Below are 23,785 nucleotides of genomic sequence, written 5' to 3'. Positions count from 1 at the left end.
CCCGGGTCGCGAGCGCCACCCCGACCCGCCACGGGAGCAGGGCCGGGCTCCGTCATCCCCGCCCCCCGCCGCACCTGCCCCGGGAAGCCCCGCCCAGCCCCAGGAAGCCGGAGCCAGCGCAGTCACCCGCCCGGCTCGGCCATGAGGTGCGGGGCGTTCTCGCCGCCCACCCTCCTCCTCCCGCTGCTCCTGCTGAGCCTGCCGGTGAGTGCCCCCGTCCCGGCCTGGGGGTGAGGGGCCGCCCCGCGGGTGGTGCCGGGCCCGGGGATCCGAGCGCACGGCGCCTCTGCAGCTCTGGCCCAGGCGGGGCGCCGACCCAGGCTGCCACCTGCGAGGGCTTGAGTCATTGCGGGGGCCGGGCCCGTCCCTCCCCAGCTCCTGCTCCCTGCCGTCACTTTAAAAAGGCAGTGGGAGCCGGGCCATGTCCGCGGCTCAGCACCCAGCAAGTGGTCAATGCCGGGGCCAGAAACGTGGAAACCCCTCAAGATGCAGCAAGGGGAGTTTAGGTTAGATAGGCAGAGTGTAGTGAAGCCCTGAAACAGGCTCCCCAGAGGGGCTGTTCAATCTCCATCCTTGGAGGCTTTTAAGAAGCAGGTAGACAAAGCCTTGGCTGGGATGATGTAGTTGGGGACGGTCCTGCTTTGAGCGGTTGGACTAGATGCGACCTCCTGGGGTCCCGTCTGACTTTCGTTGAATCGTTGGGCCAGATACTCAGGGCAGCGTGGCACTTGCACTCGGGATCGCTCTGCAGAGCAGCTCAACACCCAGCGCTGGGAAGCGTAGCTCTGCTGACAGTCTTCTTGCACTGCCTAAGGTGGACACTTTTCACAACTGGTTCTGTTGGTGGGCCCTGAGCACCTGATTTGTTTGAAACATCTAGCTTTACACTTCTAAACCATCTTACCTTCCTACATATTTATTTTCTTGTTTTCACAAAACTACCAATTTTAGGTGATTTTTTTTCATAAACAGGAGGGGGGTTTTATAAGGTTTTTATAAACCTCTCAACCAGTTCCTTTATCTCAGCATGAGAATTTATCATCAGAACATTGCGTGCTGGCTGCCTCTGCTTCCCTTACAAAAGGCCGTGTGCGCACCTGCGTGCAATCTTGGTTCATGCTTCAGATTCCCATCTTTGTCTCTGGCAACAACAGTCCTACAAATTGTGAAGTAGAAAATGCCACATAGATGATTAACTCTGTGGCGATACGGATCTCATGTAGCCTGTTGAAAAAGGATCCTCGATCATTTTAATGATTTAATTCCCCTTTACACAAAATTAGGACTACTGCTTTTTTGTGTACAGAACTGAACAAACAAAGACTAAGTTATTATTTAATAGTAATAGTGCAATAAAAAGCTTTGTATGTGAGGTGCTTTGATTCCAGAGGGCTTCCGGTTTCTTTGATATCTCCTGTTTTACCTGTAACTGTAGATTCTCATTACTGCATACGCTCAGAGTGGTGAATAATACTGTGCTTTAATGGCACCAATTACATTTATTAACTTAATTTCAGACACTTCTGGGATTCTGCTTTGGCTCCTTGGGCTCCCATTGAAGTCAATGATCTTTTTGCTATTTTTTGCTGTTTATATGCATGGAAGCAAAGTGAGGCTGTTTGTGTCTTGCTCCTGATTCTGGGCCTTCTTCACTCATCTTACAACATTGAGTAGTATGAAACAGTTGAGTTTTCACACGGAAAGTACTGGGTCATATTCAGTCTTGTGTAAGCTGGTGAAACATCACTAAGGTCAGTCCAGTTCTTCCAGGGTTAAATAGATCTCAGCGACAGTTTTATCCCAGATTTTAAAGGAAAAATTAATCTTCATGTCCACTCATTCTTTTTCCTTTTTTGTTGCCTTGTATCTGTGATGTTTCAGAACCTCACTGATCAATAATATTTCTGATAAACTCCTTTACTCGTTGCTGATGAGTCTGGCAAGTTGATGGAAGCCACACAATCAAATTCAGCAGCATTAATAAAAACTTTCTAGCCTTTTTGGATGTAAAAATAACCTTATGGATGTAAACTTAATGCAGCATTGTCTTCCCATGTCTGCAAAGCAGGACACAAGACAGTTTCACTGTTGCTGTTTGCATGCACGTGAGCATCAATGAAACTGTCAAAAATCATGCCTCTGTGGCACTGCTGCTATTTGAGGAGGGTAGGAGCAGCTACAGAAAGAGGAAGCAAAGATATTCACAGGTAAGGAAAACTTTGGGATGAAGGCTAAGATGAAATGTAGCATAGATTTCCTCTCAGTTACAGCACCTGGGATAGCTACCAAGGAATAAAACTCGTAGAAACACATCCCACTCTTCTCGCCTCAGCTAAGAAAGAATATGTTCTTCTTCATGTCATGATTAATATTTCTTTTTTTCCTTCTCAGTTGTCTGGTCACGGGTCTTATTTAAGGTACACCATTCAAACCCTGCCTCCAAGACAGAATTTTCTCATGGGCTTTTATCATGAGCTTTCCAATGGTGATTTCCTGTGTCTGTTACAAACAGAGTGCTGTGAAAATAAATTCATTAATAAGACCATAAGTTTATCCATTTCCAGGCAAGGAAGTATGGCACAGATAGAAAAATGGTAAAATTGCCAAAAGAGCCCACTCATTGTAGCTGCCCAAATTGAGGTACCTCGGCCCTGACTTTTCAAAGAAGTTTGCATTTTTAGTATATTCAGAGTGCAGCTCTCAGTGGTTTCTGTTGCAGTTGTGAGTGCTCAACAAATGTAACCCCCAGGGATGAAGGGGGTAAGGCACACAGTTTGCTAGTGGGATTTACACCTGTTGATAGCAGAGAACTCCTGGGTTCCATCCCAGCTTTGGAAGGGAATTTTCTTCAGAGATTAGTGACCCTTCTACTCCCATGCTCCCAGTTCATCTCCTCCCTCTCTGTTCCTGTCAGCGTCCTGCCTCCACTTTATGCTTCTATCCAGTACTGTCACCTGGACTCCTGCAACCCTCCCCTGCTGTGTACCCTCACTCCCTCCCATTGTGCCCCATGCTGCTCCTTCTCCCTTCCTCACTTCTCCAGCATGCCTCTTTTTCTCAACATTCCTGCCTTCTGCATTAAAACAGAGTTCCTCAGTTGCCTGCTATGCATTGGTAGCATAGGAAAGACTGTCTCTCTGCTGTCAGTCAAGATGCCGAGCACCACAGTGGACCCTGGCACTCAGAAGCAATCGTGGGGAGAGTTCTGCTTAGCCTTTACAATTCCGGGATGAAGCAAATCACGTCATTGGGGATGGCAGATTCTGGCTGGAGCTGGGAGGAGGGAGAGGGTATTAAGCACAAATAGGATCTTTAGAGAGATTAGTTGCCAAACTGTAGTCAGACTTGACTGAGCACATTCAAACTGAGAGTGTTCAGAGGCTTTTAGCTTGGCCATATTTGGGTAAATATTTACATGGGAGTCAAGAGGCATAATGCTGACACTAAAGTAATTCCCACCTAATTTCAAGTTCATTTATCTACAACTTCTCAATATGAACAGTTGCAAGGATATTTTAACATGGCAAAATGATGTATTTTCTTCTAATCTCAATCTCAAAATTTTCCTAACTACATTGAAAAAAATCACCTGAGACAGACACGCAGCGTAGATTATTTCGGTCCAGGTTGTGAAAGTTTGACCAGCAACTGCAGACAGGGCTTTATAATGGAAAGTCTCAACTACAAAGGTTCTAAGCTATAATGCTGTAAACAGCAACAGCCTTAGTATTTTAAACGGTTAAAATTAATCAGATGTCATCAAAAAGTACTGGTAGATATGCCTGCCAACTTGTAAAATTCACAGCAACCTGAAGATCTTGGACACATACATGTCAGGCCAACTGTTGAAAGTAAATTGTTACCTGCAGAGAAGAAACAAAAGGAAAAGGATCAGCTTTGCAAAGAACTGCAGAATTCCCTGGGGAGGTGATGTACTGGCCAACTGAAACCCCTCCAAAATATGTTCTCCTCCATACCTACAAAGGAGTTAACACTGAGTAAATAACAGGTGCTGTGCTTTTCCTCCGGGTTTGTAAGTGAACCATTATGACCCAGCGTATTCCTTAAAGTACATTTGAAAATCACTTTTAATGCTATATGAATATGAATTAATCCTCACAAAACTCGTGTGAAGTGGGTTAGGTGTTGTTCCTATTTTACAAATTACTAATTTAAAGGTACTGTTTAGTAACAACATTTATTTTAAAATTATTCCAATGAAGCTGACAACAACAAAATGAGCAAAAGCTGGTAAATTACAGTAGGTGTTTTGCAACAAGTAATTAGTACTTCTTAAAGTCACTGTCTTTTTGCATTAGATCACATGTGAGACCCTTGTGTACATGATACCTGGGGTTTGTTTGTTTTTCTTGTTGTTAAATCCTAAGAATTTAAAATGGGTCAGTTTTCTTCAATAGCTCGTAGTAAGTATATGTTGTGTCTAAGAACTTAGTTTTAAATTTGCAATTGAAATATTGTTGAAAATGTATTAATAATCAGTGTAATTCAGGGAGGTGGATTTAACATTATATATTTTTTCTCCAGAATTTTTTGCCATCATTTGGAAAGGAGACACTGCGGACAACATCAGTTACTCTACAGTCTGAGCTCAATATAGCTTATGAAGATTTTATTCATCTTAACATAGTAGAAAAGAAAATTGTTAATGATTCCAAAGTTTCAGTTCAGTATTTATGTTCTAAGCCCTGCATTGTCAACTTGGAAGCTGTAGCTTCCTTGGAGTTCAGAACTGGTGTGTCAGTGTATAGGAAGAGATGGAAGAATGAGAAACAACTTCATATCAGTAATACTCGAACACTGCACTTAAAATTCCCAAGCATCATGGTTTACAGAGATGATTTCTTCATCAAACACTCCATAATAGTGGACACTGTGATACTGTATGCATGGATTAGTCACAAACCTATGGGGAGGTATGATACTGTGGGCAATGAAAGCTACCAGCAGGCAGTTGCCAGGAATTATACTTTCCTGGAAACAGTTCCACCTCTTGAACGCCCATACAAAGATCACAGAATATGTTGGAAGTGGGGCTCTGAATATATATGGAAACTCCAGGCAAGCTGGGTACCTCAGTGTCCTCATGAGGATGGTAAGTATTATTGCCATTTTTATTTAATGGAAAGCTAAGACCAAAATGACATGTTCTTTAATTTGCTGAGAGAGGGTGTATTTATGAAAATATTAGTGCCAAAAGAATGTACATTTTGTGGCAAAATGTGACTGCCTACATTGTGAAATGTTCCGCGTTAGTTTCATAATAGCATGGGCAAACTCATAGGCTAGGTACAGACATTCAAAAAACCTGAGGCAGAATTGATCTAAGTTATGTGGTTTTCTCTAAGCAACATAGTTTAGATTGGTAACGAACAGAATACACAGGGAAAATGTTAGACCAGGTTCTATCATTTTTAAACCTGTCTATGTGCACCAAACGTCTGTTCTGTTATGGGTATACACTGGTTTTGTGTGCCGAACTTCTGTTATGGGTTTCTGGTCACTTATACTGGTAAAAGTGTAATGTGTGTACCTGACCATAGTGCCAAAGCAACACAACAATTTAGAGCTTTAACTGAATCACTGAAATCAGTTTTCTGTTGCCTTCCATAGACTTTCACTTGGAGCCATAGTGCGCTGTTCTAGGGCTAATCCTGCAATTTTACATGTGTAATCCTTATATAAGTAATTTAGGAAGTACTAATCACAAATTAGGCCATGAACAACATGTGTCCACAGTGGTGCTGGTAGCAGCAGGAGCACAGCAGTGATAAGCGGGGATGCGCAGATGCCACCAGCACTGTCAGTGGTGGGGGAGGGAGGGGGTGTGACACACCACCGGCAGTATCAGCAGCGGGAGAAGGAGGGTGAGTGGCAACTGCCTGCAGGCACTGCTGACACTTTTTATAAAGGGTGCACTGCCGTGCTCAGGGGGTGCACATGTACCCCCTACACGTCGCCAGTGAGTTAGGTTGGAGGGGGGGTGGGTGAATGCCTTTCTCATGAAGTTGATCCACTTTCTTGCATTTAATACTCATTGGATAAAATGGATGGAGAGCAATGAAGAAGTTTCAAAATTTAAAAAATGTTTTTTATATTAAATTGGATTTTTTTAATTGAAGTCATACAGTTTTTTTTTAATAAAGTTCTTAAAATTAAATGTAACATTTTGCTAGTCTTTGTTAAAGCCCAAATTTTCCATAATCTATTAAAATTATTTACATTAAATGAGAGTAATATTCAAGTGGCACTTGTTTGCTACAGATGTTTTAAAGTGGAAGTTATTTGCTAAGCACCTGGATCCAGAGTTTGTTGAAGTGTTAAACCAGCTTTGGGTAGCCTCTTTGAGAAGTGCAGGTGGGCAAATTATTCAAAGTAGTTCATTTAAAGTTGAGAAAGCAATTTGGACATGAAAAAGCAGGAAGTATATTTGTTTTCGTCTGCTAATCTATAAATAAAAGTGAGATGTGAAAGGTTGAGATCTGAGCATTCTAAAGTCTACCAGGCAGAGTGATCAGAAACAGTTCAATTTACTAACTACATATCATTTTATTTTGTTTAGTAAATCAGGTTAATATCAAATGATAGACATCCTAATTAACTTACACAGTAACAAAAATATATTAATGGTGTTTCTGTGCATTTTAATAGAATTCCATTTTCTATCCAATTGCAGCCTCACACAAATAAGAAGATTAAAAGTGGGTCATCTCATACATAAAAATGTATTATTTACGAATTTTGTTGTAAACAAAATTATAAAAGTTTGGCTTCTAAATACATGTCTGCTTTGCATGCAACTGTGGAAGTAACTGGGTACAGTGGTAGGACATCTTCCCAATTAGCAGAAATAAGTACCACATTTACTATAAAAACTATGTGTAATTGCAAAACAACTTGTTTTAATCGCTACCAATGAAAGAGAATACTGAATTATGTGGAAAATTAGCTAAAACCAGCAAAGCTATAAAAGATTAAAATCAACTATTTAAATCAAGTTTTCTACTTGTAGAAAACAACATTCAAATGGTTATTTTTATCACACATTTAAATCATTCTACCCTGTCCTCATTTGTAAATACAGGCCTGAAATAGACTCCATGCTCCTTCCCCTCCCTTGAGCTACTCTTTAAACAGCTGCAGTCTTTTAATAGAAGAAAGGTGAAATAACAAGTATGTGTGGATTCATTAGCTCTTATTTTTTATTCTGTGTTACCAGATCACTGATTTAAACATTTGGGGGTTTGAACAAAGGGCATTAATAAGGATTGTCTCTAACCCTGTACTTTTTCTAGCAGATTAAGAATTATTTCATTTTACAGATGCTGTCCAGATCCTCAATTTTCTGTATGCATCCACTGGAGAGAAAACAGGAATTGTGAAGAAATTTGAGAGATTTAAGAACAAAGAGCTTGAGACAATCAGACAGCATCAGATCGATTACCCGGTGTAAGCAAGTGCAAATAACTGAAGATGGTTCTTGACAAGCCCCAGTGTTGTTTATAAGGTTTCTCAGCATTGAATAGACAGGAAAGTAGCTAAACCAGATAGATTTGGCCTCATTCCCCTTGCTACTTAGTCCGTGTGTAAATTCTTCAGCAGTACTGGAGTAAAACCTCTCAACCCCTTATAGTGAGGTCTCCTAGAGCAGTGGTATGTGGTGAAGAACACTCTACCTGCAGGTCCTTACGTGAGAGGAAGGACATCCACATTCCTCTGGATTTCTGACCCCCTAATCTCAATCCAGGGTATCAGTGTTAATGAAATACAAAATGCTCACTAGAGTCACATATGGGCTTTAAATAGCAGAGGACAAGAAGTATGGCTTGCCAAACGAGCTGAGGATCTGCCCGCTTTAGTAGCTGTAGACCCATGGGCTAGATACAGACATTACGGAAGTCCAAGGCAGAATCAATCTAAGTTAGTGGTTTTCTATAAGTGATGTAGTTTAGATTAGTAGCAAACAGAACACACATTCACTCTTTGGAGTGGGAGGGGGGCAAATTTTAGACTGAGTTCCACCATTTTTAAACCAGTATATGTATTCCGAACTTCTGTTCTGTTACAAGTGTAGACCAGTTTTGTGCGCCAAACTTCTGTTCTCTTATGGGTATAGACCAGTTTAGGATAACTTATACTGGTAAAAGTGTAAAGTCTGTACCTGGTCTTTTGCATTAACATCTTTTTTTCATGGACTCAGGGAGCATGGAATAAGATTGCACTAGGTACCTAAATTCACTTAGGCACCCTCAGCAAATATAATAGAATCTGGCTGCAGCTCAGCATTATACCCTTCTGTAGCATTATAACTGAGATAAGTAGAGACATGGGTGCTGACTGAGTCACCACTGTGTTTGATAAAGCCCATCAGAAGGATCACTGAACACTTTTAGTCAAGAGATTAAGGGGAATGTAGCAATTGACCACAGTGGTATACAGACCTGAGGAATGCTTACAAAAGGCACAGTCTTTACATGTAGATATTCACTATATCAGTCACTGTACAGGTGACATACAAACTACTCTGCCTCTCCCACATACATATAGGAGTAATGTAGCAATATGCATTATATGGGGGCACAGGTTTTATTGAGTAACAATTCATCTCCCATCCACTTATCAGGAGTTACCATTAGGTTGGATGACCCATGCTCTTCTAGTTTAAATGAAGTTCCACACTGCCATACAATATTCAGTGTCTCTAAAAAACAACTTGATACAAGTAAATAAAAGTAACGTATTTTAAACATATTTAAAATGTATATTTTTATAAACTATAAAAATATGAGCATGATTGATTTCACTTTTTAAAGGCCATTCAAACTATACTACTAAATGTAGTTTTCTGCAGAGTTATTCACCAGAGCTGGGATGTTCAGAGGAAACAAACCCTGGCCTAATTCTGCTCCAGTTGAAGTAAACAATAGCATCCCAGCCTATTGAACAGATTCTGCATTTTTGGGTCTCAGACTCTCCACTGGATTCGCATCAGAATCGGCATAGTTTCTTCATAGTTACTCCAGCTCAGTGAAGCATTTGATCCTGCTCTTGTGTGTTTATTGTTGTATGGTTTGCAAAAACCACACCTTTATTTATCCTGCACAACCTTGTAACAGTTGCTCATGACCATGTTACAGAGCTTGGATTCCTATAATTCCCTCAGAGCTGGCTTCCCACGGTGCATATCCTGTTTTTTAACTAGCAAGGAATATTTGTTCAGTGGTTTCAGCAGCCAAGGTTACAAATGCACCCACCCTGAGGATGTCTGCCTACAGAACTGTGAGCTGGTTCTCATTTGTCACAGTTGATTTCCATACTAGTGTAGGATCTGGCAGTAGCTGAGATCTACTTCTCTGGCAGTGGTCTGATAAGTTTCGGTGCTCAGCTATTACCCGCCTTTTGGAGATCTTTGCCATTAGGCTTTAGGTTGTAAAAAACAAAAAAACCCCCCAAAAAACAGGCCCTTTTTTCCTTTCAGAGTTTTGGTACCCAAGCACCCTAGCCACATGAACATCAGCCCCTCCACAGGAGAAAAAGCTAAGGGGTGGGAAGGCTGTTATGTCTTCCTCACTCCTTCTGTATCAGCAGAAAGGCTGGCTATGATCTTCCCATTGAAGATTTTGTTGGAATTTCCTCAAATCACTAGGGTAATCTATCACTATTAGTTTAAAACAGTCAAGTATTATAGCTGATTTCTCCTGTACTACATCAGTGCACAGAAGCAGAGAATCAGGAGCAAGAATCTTGGATTCTGAAGAATTCTGACAGCTCTAGGTTCTGTTTTGAAGATCAGTTTTTAAATTAAAGCAGAACAAGCACTTTTAAATTAATAACTTTTAGAACTCAAAATGATATTTATCTTTGAGAGTGGGTCAATTGTTTCTTCTTGCCCATGTAGGTTTACTATTTCAGTCTGGCTTTATTTGCTCCATCACTGCAAAAAGAACCTGTGTGGAATACTTTACTTTGTTGACACAAATGAAATGTACAGTACTCCTGCTGTATTTCTCAGTGAAGAAGGTAAGTAATAACATAAGGTTTTCTATAGGAAACCTAATACAGTCTTCCCTGTGCCTGTAGCAAAGAACAGCATTTACAGGAATTTTTATTGTGTCTTTTTGTCAAATTTATCCCTCGGGGAATGCTTCATTTTAGGCCTTTTTTCTGGGAACAGAAGATATCCAGAAGTCGGTTACACTTTTTGCTATGGATTGTCCAGCTTTGACCAATTCAGAAAGTGTCCATTTTTTTCTAACTTTCCTTTCAGGACAATCCCACACTGAAGAACTAAAGGGTTTAATAGAATGTCTTCACAGTGCTCAACATTATAGGAACACCATCCTTGAATGTGTAAATGGAGAAGGATTGAGTAGGAGTAAGGAACAACAGAAGTGAAGCTATTACTGGAATGTTGCATCCAGTTCTCAAGTCCACTATTCAAAAATAATGTTTAAAAATTAGAAATGGCTCAAAAAAGGGCTACCATAATGATTCTTACACACCTCAGTCTATTTATGTGATCTCCGAAAAGGTGTGTAGAGGTGACTGGATTACAATCTGCAAAAAGTAACAGAAAAAGTTGCTATTCACAGCGTGCATCTACATGTGCTATTAATGCTATAAAGTAAAGTACTGTGCGGTAAGCCTTCTCTGGGAGCACACCTAAACGCACTACCTGTTGAGAGTAAATCTGCTATCAACGAGAGTAGCCCGGTACAGGGCTGCTCCTACCCTGTGCTGGTCCCCTGCAACAGCCAGGGGCAGCTTTAGGCTCTCCTGGGGGATGGCTGGGAACATGGAGGACTGGCCCTGATGCTCACAGGGCCAGAAGAGCAGCAGCTGTTTTCTGTCCCTGTGCACATTAGGAAGGGTCCTGATGTGAATGGGGCCAGGAGACAGTGGCTGCTGCAAAGTTCTCCCAACCCCATGCACATGGGGACAAGCCTGTGCTCAGTGGGGCTTCTCTCCGCAGCCAGGGGCTGGCCAGGTATTGTCCCACTTTTGAGGTGGCTCCTAGCCAGTCCCTGGCCAGGCAGGGAAATCCCTGAGTACTTAAGGGCTGGCTAGAAACTGTCCCACTTCTGGGGCAATTCCCAGCCAGTCGCATGCTGGGCAGAGATTTCCCCAAGCTGTCATGGGCTGGCTGGGAGCTGCCCCAAAAGCGGAACAGCTCCCAGCCAGCACCCTGCTAGGCAGGGAAGCAGAGTGCTCCCCAGTCTTGGAGCTGCTCAGCTCCCAGCTCCTGTGGGGAGCCAGGAGATGAGCAGCACTGGGACGGGGGGGCAGAGAGCTACCCCATCCGAGCACAGTTCAGCTCTCGGCTCTTGTGGGGAGCTGGGAGATGAGCAGCACCAGGATCGTGGGGAGTTTCCCATTCCCTTTGGACCCTGGTGTTGAGGCTGACTAGGAGCAAATTTGCCCCTATTCAGTGTCTACACATGCACAGCATCTATATTACAGGTAGTAGCTAACTGCAGCAGATGGTGCACACATGAAGATGATGAGGCTTTACTGTGCAGTTGATTAGTCTAATATGCAGTAAAGCATCTCATGTAGACATGCCCATAGAGAACAATTCAATCTAGCAGTCAAGGCTATAGCAAAATCCAGTGACTAGAACTGTGGTTTTCTAGCTCTTTTCATTTGCAGACCCTTAAAAGATTTCAAATGGAGGTACAGACCCCTTTGGAAATTTTGAATGGTGTGCAGGCCCCTTTGGATTTTAAATGCGAGTATTCTCACTTGGTTGGTCATAGACATCTTTCACAGACCTTTTAGACATAGTCTGAGGACCCACAGGGATCTGCAAACCACAGGTTGAAAACCACTGGACTAGAAGATGAATTCAGGCAAGTTCAGACTGGACATTTTTAATTACTTGTGAATAATTAACCATTGGGATAACTTACGTCGGGTGCAGTGGATTCTATATTATATAAATGCCTTACTCAAGAATTGATATTTTTCTTAAAATGTATGATACAGTACCACTAGAAGTTCCAGGCATGATGTAAGAATCATTTGGAGAAATGCTATGTATTGTGTTGTACATGACATTAGACTGGAAGATCATAACAGTTCTGAAGACCTTATACCCATAATAGTACCTGAAGACCTTAGACTCTGAATCTCACTTCTGCAGTTCGAAATAATACAGTCAAGTTTTCATCCTACTTCTTTGCATTATGTTAAATTCAACCTTTCTAGAGCCAGTGTTAGCGCATGTAGCAGACAAGTTTCTTTTATTTTTATACATCATTTGCTGCTCTTCCTCTCGGCTCCCTTCAGGGTTTTCTTGGATGCAGTGAAATTCTGTTTATGTATACCTAGCATATGCCTCTCACATGTTCAGCATTTCCTGTTGATTCTGGTAGAGATAGGTGGCTGGCTGGTGATTTCTCAGATCTCCTCATTGGTGATGAACAGGACAGGATTATTGTAAACAGCATTTTAGGAAGCCAGCTTTTAACATGAATATTTTCATAATTTTCTATTGCCTTGTTTTCCTTCATTGTTCTTTTATCAGGTTACGTTCATATTCAGATGCAGCTTGTTGGAGGAGAAGACATTGCAGTGGTAACTAGTTTCAGCCTTCCTCTCAAACAGTGGTTTCGTCTAGATCTCTCTTTTGAGGGTGGACAGGTATGTGTGCTGGTACAGCTGCTGAATGATAGTAGCATGGCTGGGGTTTGCAGAGGGTTATTTATATTTGATTGTCACCAACAAACCCATTAATAAACTGGGCTGAGGGGCATTCCCCGATGTACGCATGTTCATACATCAAAGAATGAGAAACCCAAGATTTGAAGTGAGGTCTTTTGACCTGGGGCTAGTGTTTGTCACCAGTCCATACATATGAATCAATCACGGTGCATCCACCTCAAAGAGTTTTCCAGCGGTGATGTAAGTACTGGTGTAGACTGGGCTCTGGTGTTTTTCCTGTTGTGCCAAGAAAACTAAGGCCATGTCCACATGGTAAATTTCCTGTGCTGGCAGCACCCTCAGACATGCTGTGCTGCCTCCTGTAACAGAGCTGTATAGTGCTGCAGGTGAGCTAAATAACATAACAGCCATTTGCAAACACAGCTACATTCTTTCTAGTTTAGGAAGCAGCACCAGGGAGCTGTATAGACGTGGTCTAAAATATCTTTGGCCCTATTTAGGATTGAGTTAATGCTGTTTCTGGCCCTAGTGTAGCTGTGCAGCTGCTGGGAAAGAGTGACAAAGTTTTCTAGTGCAAACAAGGCCTATGACGTTATGGTTCATTTTTTCCTCTTATTGAAAATGCCTCAGTCTCAAGTGCCTCCTGTCTCTCTCAAGTAATCCAAAAACTGCTGTAATCAAAGCAGCTCTCCTTTATATCTCATCCCAAAACCATATACTTTCTTTAACTTGTTGCATGCACGCTGAGAGCCAATAGAACACTGTTAAGAAGGACTGTGTTACAAAACCCATAGCCCATACACAAAATATTCTGTAAAGCCCTGTAATTTTAATTATATTTTTTTCACCAGACTATCAAAAAATACATCCGAGAACAAGGGATTGTTTGTTTGCCACCAACCACTAGGCCTATTACCACTAGAGCTATGTAAGGAAAGAAATGTAGAGACCTGTTTTGTTCAAAATATTTAAAAATGAGTTTATTAATTGAGAGGACAGTCCTGGCAAATTTTACCCCTGAAGCTAAAAGACTGATAAACTAGAACTAACATTTTACAATGACAGCACTTGTGCAAGCTTAATTACAGGTATGTCTTTGCACTCCACCTATAATATAAATATGTACATGAAAAAGGTCAAAGTTCTAAAAAGCAGCCTGACCTCATTTCAAAGAATAAAAATTAAGGGTTAATTTGCATTTCTGTTATCTCATTTATTGTCAATATTTTTGGTTTCCTACCCCAGTTGTTAAAGAGGGAATGAAAAAAAATTAAAAATATTTTTTATTGCCTGTTTTATCTGTTTGGAACTAGTGTTTCATTCAGGTGGAAGTAGAAGAGGACGTAGTGTAAAGCCTATTTCAGGTGCAAACGTGAATGGAATTGTCAATATTAACATAAGGTGTATTGCTCCTTTCCTGTTTGAGGATTTGCTGGCCTCTTAGATAAGTACATTAAGAAATTATTCTGCTATCTGAGAGCAGATAACATGTTTAGTTCATATAGATGTGAGGTAAAACCTCAAATTTTATGGCTGCATAATTTTTATCCACTAGGAAACATGAAGGGAACATGAGAGGTTTAATCTGATCTTCTGTAGAAAGGGAAACAGTGCAGAATCAGCTACTGGAAGGTTATCTAGTGGTCAGAGCCATAGCTTGGGACTTTGGAGACCCAGATGTAATGCCCTGTTCTGCCTTAGATTTCCTGTGACAAATGGCTAAGGCTCCAATCTTCTGAGGGATTTAGACATCTAACTTTTCTTTAGGCACCTAGCTCCTGTTAATCAGGTCCATCCTGTTCAGCATGGCTTTAGTAAACATTAATGCATTAGTGAGGGATTATTATTCTTATTTTATATTTGAGAATTTGAGGCATAAAGAGGTTCCAGGCCTGATTTTGCAAAGATATTTTTGTGCCTAAGGATGCAGATAAATGCCTACTTATAGATGTGCCTGCAGCAGTATGGAAATGTAATCACTTCTAGTTTTTGGGGGAAGGGAGGAGCAGAAAGGGCAAGAAGGGAAGGATAGAGTAAAACACAGTGGAGGTAGAGATATGAACTTTTAAGAATTTTTGTAAAGTATAACTTCTTATAACAACAAAAATACTGGAGAGAGAGAACTGATATAAGCAACTTCTATGCCAGGACTAGAACTTTGTTAAATCAGTTAAATACTTTCAAGTAAAATTTCCTAATATAGTTCAGTTATGAGAATTGCTCCTTGAGATATGGTGGCATATGTCTTGTAATATCCAGAAAGATGCGAAGCAAGATACAAATCTGTATTTTCAAAATTAAGAATTAAAGTGGACTGAATAAATGTTATAGCTAGTTGACTTGCAGTATTTAGCCTATCACAATTGACATTTATTTTTATTTTTTTAGATAGAAATAAACAGCGTCGAGAAGAATTTGAAAAGACAGCAGCATCAGTCTTTTAAGTAAGAAGAACTTTCCCCATTGCAAATTAATGTGGTTAGGTGTGGGAAGGGGAGTATCTGTGCATACAGGTGACAGAGCTTCCAAAACTTTAGAAAATAAGTTTCAGTAGCCTCTTTTCACTGCTACAATCTCAGAAGTAAATGCTGTTACCTGTACCCATGTTGAATGCTATATAGGTAATCAGTGGGACTAGTTGCATTACTCAAACTGGTCCATAGAGAGTGGTACAAAGCCTGCTGGAATTGATGCAAGTTGTGAATTTCAGTGGATTTTGGATCAGATTCTTGGAGTGAAACTTGTGCCACTGAAGTGACTGAAAATTTTGCCACTGATTTCAGTGAATCAGGATTTTATCCTTTGGGTCTAGATCTGTTTCATTTAAGCTAGGGCTGTCCAATGGCAGCCCTTGGGCCATATGCAGCATACAAGTGTTTTTTGTGTGGCTCCTGGGTTCCTACCTGGCCAACCCTCCTCATATCACACCCAGCTGCTGCTGCAGCTGAGGTCTCTAGGTTCCTCCCCACCCCATCAGCTTTCACTTCCTCTTTCCAGTGCAGCGGTTGGGATGGCACAGCCAATGTTGTTGGGAAGGCCCAGAGTGTGCTGGAGCGAGGGACCTGAGGTGGGTACTGCCCACATATTGCAACAGCCCCCTCTTCATGGGGTGCAGCAGTAGCCATTGGGCAGGGGATAGACAGGACTACTGTCAGTGCAGTGCAGCAATATAGGGGGGTCCAGTCTGTGGCTTGCAGTAATGTGGGCCTTGCTGATGCACCACATATAGTATTTGGCCCAGCCCCTTGAAGTTGGACAGCCCTGATATAAACAGAGAGCAATACTTCTATCAAATTTAGGAGAAAGGAGCATCAGACCTCTAAAGTGTGTGGTTGGGAGCGAATTATTTATAGCATTTCATTGATTCTTGCTGTCTTTTTTTCATCCTTGGATCCAAACAGTTGAGTCATTTTTCCTCTTAAAATTGTCCTTTTCTTTCTGTCTTTTTGTGCAAGAATTTTAGGATAATAAAGGGTGTTATATATTAATAAATTATCTTGTAAACCTCAGTGTTAGTCTTTCTCCTTTCTGTTCCTGTTTACAAGATTTGAACTGTGTAAAAAAAAAAAAAAAAAATCTACAGATAATCACTGTCAAAAGGATGTGCAGCCTACATTTCATATACCAAGCTATGGCTGACTTGCACAAAATGTGGGGAAAAAAATCAAGGTCTCTGACATGTTACACAATCATTCAGGAAGACACCTGAAGTACGTAAATCATCAGCCAGAAAAAACTCAGTGCTTTTAAAATATTAGGTGGAAGCAAGATATTTTTCAACTCTTTTCTAGAGCTGGTCTGAGTAGATTGAACTGATTTTAAGACTAAACAGATAAAGAACAGAAATAGATGCCGGGGATAAATTAAAAATTGTCTATACCAGAATTGTAAGATACAGGTTTCTAGTTTACTATATCAAATACCCAAAGCATTTATCTGTCTTGTTTTGTAGTTTTAGGGAAGATTTCTATTTTGATGATACAGCTGGATACTTGGTTCTTGGAGGCAGTGTGTATGCACCTGGCATTGAAGGATTCTTTGGACCTGTGAAATATTATCGTCTTAGTGTTCTGGAAACAGAGCAGGTAGGTGTGTGTAGAGTAACAAAAATGATTATGTTATAAGTTCACCCATTGAAATGCCACCGATGTCACAGACTGATTCTGAGTGCATAGGTTCTAAGTAGAGACAAATTACAAAATCTGGTCACCCCAGATGATAAGCTTGTCATCAAACAAAATAGAATTTGAGGATTTTGTTAGTATGGAAACTCTCCCAGAAGTAATTTAACCCTGTAGCCCAGAGACCTCAGCTGCAACAGCAAGGCAGACAGGCTAGGGTGCCTGGGCAGCAGGGTTGGGGCTGGCACAGGTGAAGGAAACTGGCAGCGGCAGCTGAAAGGAACCACTGCTGTGGGGGCTGCTGGGAAGTGAGTCTGGCTGCCGTGCTGCCGCAGCCCCACTGTGTGCCTGGGAGTTGTAGGACCAGCCACATGCACCATGTCCTGGGCTGCTCCCCATGCCTGGGCCAGGTGCATCCAAAGGATCTATTGCAGGCCGAATAAAATCCCTTGGTAGCCAGATCCAGTCCATGGGCGATTATTTTGCTCGCTCCTGGGCTGGAGGAATGGTTGTAGTTTGGCTCCTGGGCTATTTTTTACCTGAAGAAATTTCTTTTGGTTGAATGTCTGTACACAGCCAATGTCTACAAAATTTTCTCCTATCAAAATGTAAATAGCTATAGATCTTGCAGTTACTACTATTTTGTTTTAATAGTAATTTGTTTCTGTCTAGATTTCTAACCCTATTTATGACACAGAAATTATGGAACAAATTGAACTCTACTATGAGAGCTGTGCAGACTTTCAAGAAATAGTATCTTGGTATGGACACATTGTACAGCAAGGTCAAACAGTGCATAAAGACTGTAAGTATTGAATTGTGAGGTCTGAATATCAAGCTGCATGTTATTGACTTCTCCTTTGCTTTATTTTTAACAGAGACTGAATGGGTGCCTGTAGATGTGCGGGGATGCTGCTCTACGTTATAATTACAGTGTGTCGGAGGAAACCCGATTAATCGAGTCTGCTGGAGTGTGCTGATTAGTGTGCTCCAACAGCCTCCGTGTCTCATGTATTCAGCATCTCCACACTTCAAAATGGCAGCAGGGTGCTTTAACTAAAGCTTGTCAAATGAGCTTTAGTTAAAGCTCCCCCACCACCATTTTGAAGTATGGGACACTGAATACACATGATGCTGAGGGCATGTTAATTAGAGCAGCTCTCAAAGCCCCTCTGATTAAGGCTCTCCCACCCCCAGAGCACATGTAAAGATGCCCATTGTAATTTTATAATTGTTTTGTCAATAAACATAAGATATATGTATATAGTAAGGGAAAAAATATTGCTTTTGCTGTAATTATCATGGCTACTGGCTGATCAAAACCATGTTTCTTGTTATTAGAAAGGCTTCCATTCTGTGGAATACTAACATAAAAAGAAGTGATATTGCTGAATTTTTTAAAAAGACAGAGAAACAAAATGGAACAGTAACATGATTTCAAGCTAACATACTATACCACTCAAATCCTCCTATTTTTTTCTCTAACCGGAACTATAAAAGTATTTTTGCAGCTGGCTGTACAAATTTATGCTAAGTATAACATCAAATTCACTGTATTTTATAGTACAACAAAGCAACTAGCCACCACTGCATACATATTTTTAAAATTCCCAACCATTTTCATGATTGTTTGGAATATCTATTCTATAGGTGCCTCATGTAAAGGAAGCAAGAGGCAAAATGTTTACCCCTGCATCCATTCTGTTTCATAACAGCATAATCCAGCTCTAGTTATGTATTGGAAAACTCATCATTGTAACACTATTATATATTCCCAATAGGAATTTTGTTACCGTGTCCCAGTAAGACTATGGCAAATGTTATAATAAATCATCTCTTTTTTTTAAGTGAGCTTACCAACATTATCACTTCACTGATCCTTTCTCTTCTTCCCATCCTATATACCAGTTGTTAATCATTTTTGGAACATCATTTAGCTAGTTCAGATATATTTTTTTTAGATATATCACTTTCTCTAGGTAAACAAGAACACTATTATTCATACCTGAACCACAAATATGGAGAGAAGCCCAAGTGCAATGCCTTTATGTGGAGGAAGGCTCTAAGAGAGAAATATCACAGCTTGTTCAAGCTGCTGCGAGAGATGGATTTCAGTTCATCAAGTGGTAATCATGACTTTGTCTTGCTTTGCTGAAATTACTATGCAGTTGGTGTGTCTACACATGCCCCTGACTACACATTTGGTGCTGTGCAGTCATTTAGTACTTGCTTTAGTACTGTGCAGTCCCAGCAGTGCACTATTTTTAGATGGTACGTTGCCATAGCAATGAGCTATGGCAACATAACTCATAGCTAAAGCAATGTAGCACTAACATCATGGTCTATGCCTGCTGATGCTATGTTGCTGTTGCAACAAGCTACTTCACCATAGCTTGTCACTATGGCAATGTAGTGTTTCATGTAGATGCACCAAGTATTGCTTCAAATTTTAACATGTCACAGTGATTTAAATTTTGATATCACCTAACTTAATGAAGGAGAAATTTACTATGTCATGGGATGGACATAATGCAAAAGACGGGCATGTTTCACATTTTAACACAGTTCCCCTGGACCAGGTTCTGCCCCCATTGTTCGTGTTGACCTGTCTTCTAATGGAGTCCTGTTGCATGGATTTCAGTTATGCAAGTGTCTGAATGTTTTTCCCCTGGGACCAATTTTTAATTTACCCTTACTTCTGTTCTAGGCGTTTCTTTGATTTCAGGGTGTGCCTTAATCAGTAAAGTATCATTTGGTGTGAGAACATATGGCAAGAAGGATAGCTGTACTAACCCAGTAAGGAAGGATAAATGAAACAGTTAAAAACATGACAACTGATTTAAACTGTTTTTACATATAGCAGTTAGTTATGTATTTTTTGTTGTTGTACTTTTAGTATCAGACAAAAATTATACAATTTTAGAAACTGGCCAGAAGATATTTGAGAAGGTTGCCAAAGATCTCTCCAGAGCTGATGGTCTAAGCTCCATGAACAACTCAGTCCCTTTTTTGATGGATTCCAGCTGCTGTGGATACCACAGAGCTTCTTATTTCCTTGCAGTGATTTTTGAAATGGGACTCGGTGTGCCTGTGGATCCTATAAAGGTAGTTTATTCATTGCATCTGATCATCCCAATGAAATTAGTTGCCTTTAAAAGCAATTTACAAAATTGGTTGAATGGATAAAATTTGGTCCATTTGAGAAAAATGAGAGAGATTTTGGTAGTTTGTCCCATCTCAGTGCTAAACAATAGTTTCCTTATCCATGTCTTTCCTTTCTTCTTGCTCCTTTAGTGGGCAGCTGGTCACAGGTACTTATGAATCCCCTTATGCTTGGACACTAATGACAGTGAAACCTAGTGGAGGGACTTCTATGTTCTGCTGTTCCAGAGTGGCAGAACGGACAGATTTGTCACCCCTGGTTGCATAGAATAAGGAGGGAGTGAGATCCTGGGTTATATTGTGCAAGAGTGAAGTTCTGTAAGTGGGCAAGGAGGGGAAACATTCATAAAGTTTTTGATAATTTGGTTACACTTCAGATAAGCATCTGAACTCCAAACTTAAGCATAGGTACCGAGTACATTGGGGCCCGAGGGCCCTGACTCCTTTCAAGAAGACGGTGACCACCTGTCCCTAATTGGGCGGGACAGCCGTGAAACGGGAACATCAAGTCCTGGTCCTAGGGTGCATGATTCTGGGACAGCATTTGTCTTGGATTCCCAGTATCATGTAGGGATCCAGGTTTTCCACTCACCCTGGAAAAACATGAGAAACAACAGGTTTCCCCTCGCAAGCTGGCAGAGTTCCAGCCTACACGGGGCTGCAGGGAGCAGGATGCAGGGGGTGCCATGTGCATATGGGCACGCACATGGCCCGGGATACAGCTCCAGGCAGCACTGGAGAGCAGCTCCTTCAGCTGCCTGCAGGTAAGTCCTTGGGGAGGGGGGCAGATTGAGGCCCCCACAGTGAGGGAGGGAGTGGGGCAGGGGATGGGCCTGGGGGTGCTGCCCAGCTGTGGCGGGGTTTGGTGGGCATGGCTCCCTGCCACTGTGTGCACTCCCGGGAAGGGAAGGGTGGATGCAGGCTGCCCGCTGTGGGCTCAGGGCTCCCCACTCTGCTGCCCTTCCCCTGGGAGCCCCATGCTAGCTGCACTGCCATGGCAAAGCACCCCCCACCTGCATGGCAGCAGCAAGGGCAGTGGCATAGAGTTGTGCCCTCCACTAGTGCCAGGTGGGCAGGAGGTGCCTCGCCATGGTGGCACGGTTGGTGAGGAGCTCCGGGGGAGAGAGCGGCAGGGTGGGGAGAAAAGGAGAAAGTTATTTGTGTGGAACCTAAGATGCTTACAGTGAGATTGCTGAGAGGGGCAAGGATTTCTTAGGGTGATATCTTTTATCGGACCAACTGTGTACTTGGGATAAAGTTAGACGAGCTTTTGAATGCAAGACATTTTTCCTCAGGTTTCACATTCTTACATTCAAATGTTACGCATTTGAAAGTTTGCCTAACTTTATCCCCCTGATATAAAAGGTATAACCCTAAGAAATCCTTGCCTCTCTGAGCAATTTTATTGTAAGCATCTTGGGTTCCACACAAATAACTTTCTCCTCTTCTGGCCATCATTTGACCCAGAAGAGAAATCACAGGGATATAATTTTGATCTTATGATTAATTTGGGGCCTGCCTTAAGTTCATAGGCGCTGACTTTATTTTTGCTGAAGATGGGTGGGGGGAGGCCTAAGATGATGCTCCCCTCCTCTCCTCCCGTGGTATGGCCAGAGCTGAGCAGAGCGTATGGATAATTAATTACATAATTTCTGGACCATCACAGCTACAACATCACTCTTACACTAAATAAATTGCTGACAGAAATTAACTATGAAAAGGTAGCAGGCCACAAAGCACTCTAAAGAACGCCGGGGCTGACTGGATGTTTGTCAGCAGAAGAGGAGACGGGGTTGGCAGTGCGGAGAATCATCTGAGGCAAAGCTTGCCACATCCTATTGTGGTGAGAGATAGGGAGATGTTACCAGTACATTACCTCCCAGGTCTTCCAGATGGTGTTGGCAAGGCTTTACTAGCTAGTGCATATAAGACAAAATGGTTTTCAGCACAGTTAGAGACCAGTTGGGTGGGGTGGGATATGTTTTCTGTAACAGTGCTGAAAAATGGTTTTGTGTGATCTGCAGTAGCCAGACTGTTTTCAGCACCAGCTGAAGTGGGGCAGTGGAAGCCTATTGCTGAAAACTGTTCTCAGCACCAGGTCATTTTTCTAGTCTAGGCAGCAATATAGAGTGACATTTTCAAATGTTCCTAATGCTTCCACTAAAGTTGGAGCAAAACACCCATTAGCACTAGTGCATGAAGGCTATGGAAAACCCTGTCCTTAGAGCCCCACGTATAAGCTGATGCCTTTTAGTGTCCAAAGTGTATAATTTGAATTAAGTAGCAATGTATCAAATTCCCTACCCACTCTAGTGATGGCAGAATGACAAGCAGAAATACTCACAGGGAAGAATTGTGGATTTCTTTCATAGCTTTCTATGTAAAAAAGCAAAACAAAAAAAAAAAAAAAAAAAGCGCCCTAATCGCTTTGAGACAACATTCTTGATCTTTGAGATGATTCTGTTTGCTTACACATTCTATAAGGTATAACTTCTGCATCAGCCAGCATGATGGATGCACTATTCCCACTGTGTATATTCTGTGGGACAGAGTGGTTTGTAGCTGGTGAACTTGTCATATGTCTTATTAATTCTCCGTTGCTTACCTTTGCTGATTTTTTGGCAGGGGCTGCTGTATAGTTTGGTTGGTGCTCAAGGGAATGAGAGACTTGCAGGGTTGAATCTTGGATATAAACATTACCAAGGCATTAATAACTATCCACTGGACTTTGAGCTATCATATGCCTACTACAGCAATATTGCGCTAAAGACTTCTCTTGATCAACACACTATAAAAGAAGATCAGGTAAAAAGATTTTAGATGTATTTGCGTTTATTTTCCATTGTCACAGAGCGGGACCTAGGGGTGGCCATGATCCCTCTAGCGCCCCCTGCCGTGCCAAGTAGGCGTTCCAACACCCTCTATCTCGCCCGCCACGTCTTGGTTTTATGAAGTTCAGTAATGGAGGCTGCCTTCTGTCCTCTTGGACATGGTGCTATGACTATTTGGGCTCCTACTCTGTACAGGGTGGCCTGGTACACCCCCAGCCTTATTGGCTATGTGTGCCTCCTAGCTCCCCTTTAGCACGCCCCAAGCCTCGCAGCTATCCCGGACGATGTCGGGTCACTCTCTCTCTTTCTGCCCCTTGCCTGGCGCCCCTGGGCTTGTCACCCAACCGGCGCCCCTTGCCTGGCGCCCCTGGGCTTGTCACCCAACCGGCGCCCCTCTGGGTTCTTGCCAACAATAAGTGTCCAACCCAGCTCAGGCGGCCTAAGCCTCACCTGGCCCTTTGGCCCCTCGGAGTTCCCTCTACAGTGGAGCCCCTCCGGGACTCTATCCCACGCTCCCTGCCCTCTCCGGGCTTGGTCCTGATACGCGCCCTGCCTCGCCCTTTTTTGGGGCTCCTGCTCGCTGCACAAGCCCGGCCGCCCTTTGGGTTCGGCTAGTGTAATCACCCTCTTCAGGCTCCCAGCCGCACACTCTGGCCCTGCCTCGGGCCTCTAACTGCGTGCCTGCCCTACTCCGGCCTCTTACACTCATTCTCGCCCCCCTTTATGGGACTTCCCCTGGACTTGCCTCTTCTGGGGCATCCTAATAGGGGTTCCCCCTCTTTTGGGGCTTATGCCTCGCCCTCTCTGGGCTCCTCCATAACTCGCCCTTCTCAGGGGCTTGTCCCGATACGTGCTTCTTGCGCCCTCGCCCTCTCTGGGGCTTGTCCCGATACGCGCTTCTTGCGCCGGGGCTCAGGTGGCCCGCAGCCATGCCTGGCCCCCTTGACCCTTCTCGGGGTCTTTCGCCCAACTGGGCAGAATACCACCCTC

The 23,785-nt window shown here is 42.5% G+C and overlaps 1 protein-coding gene across 1 annotated transcript in view; it reads left to right on the top strand.

Annotated features, from left to right (window-relative positions):
- The first annotated feature begins 124 nt into the window (after positions 1–124).
- Positions 125–23,785, top strand: part of SEL1L3 (SEL1L family member 3) — a 77,484-nt gene continuing 53,823 nt past the window's right edge. The window contains exons 1-11 of the mRNA XM_019526566.1: positions 125–204; positions 4,546–5,113; positions 7,341–7,467; positions 9,917–10,038; positions 12,545–12,660; positions 15,070–15,125; positions 16,634–16,766; positions 17,475–17,607; positions 18,782–18,928; positions 19,726–19,907; positions 22,590–22,769. Of these exons, the coding sequence (XP_019382111.1) occupies positions 142–204; positions 4,546–5,113; positions 7,341–7,467; positions 9,917–10,038; positions 12,545–12,660; positions 15,070–15,125; positions 16,634–16,766; positions 17,475–17,607; positions 18,782–18,928; positions 19,726–19,907; positions 22,590–22,769 (1,827 nt within the window). The 5' untranslated portion in view covers positions 125–141. The remainder of the gene's footprint in view (positions 205–4,545; positions 5,114–7,340; positions 7,468–9,916; positions 10,039–12,544; positions 12,661–15,069; positions 15,126–16,633; positions 16,767–17,474; positions 17,608–18,781; positions 18,929–19,725; positions 19,908–22,589; positions 22,770–23,785) is intronic.

Source organism: Gavialis gangeticus, unplaced genomic scaffold, assembly GCF_001723915.1.
Source record: "Gavialis gangeticus isolate Ggan-Ray unplaced genomic scaffold, GavGan_comp1, whole genome shotgun sequence".
Taxonomy (NCBI): domain Eukaryota; kingdom Metazoa; phylum Chordata; order Crocodylia; family Gavialidae; genus Gavialis; species Gavialis gangeticus.
The sequence above is the reverse complement of the archived record's forward strand: the minus strand, read 5'-3'. Positions and strand labels throughout refer to the sequence as shown.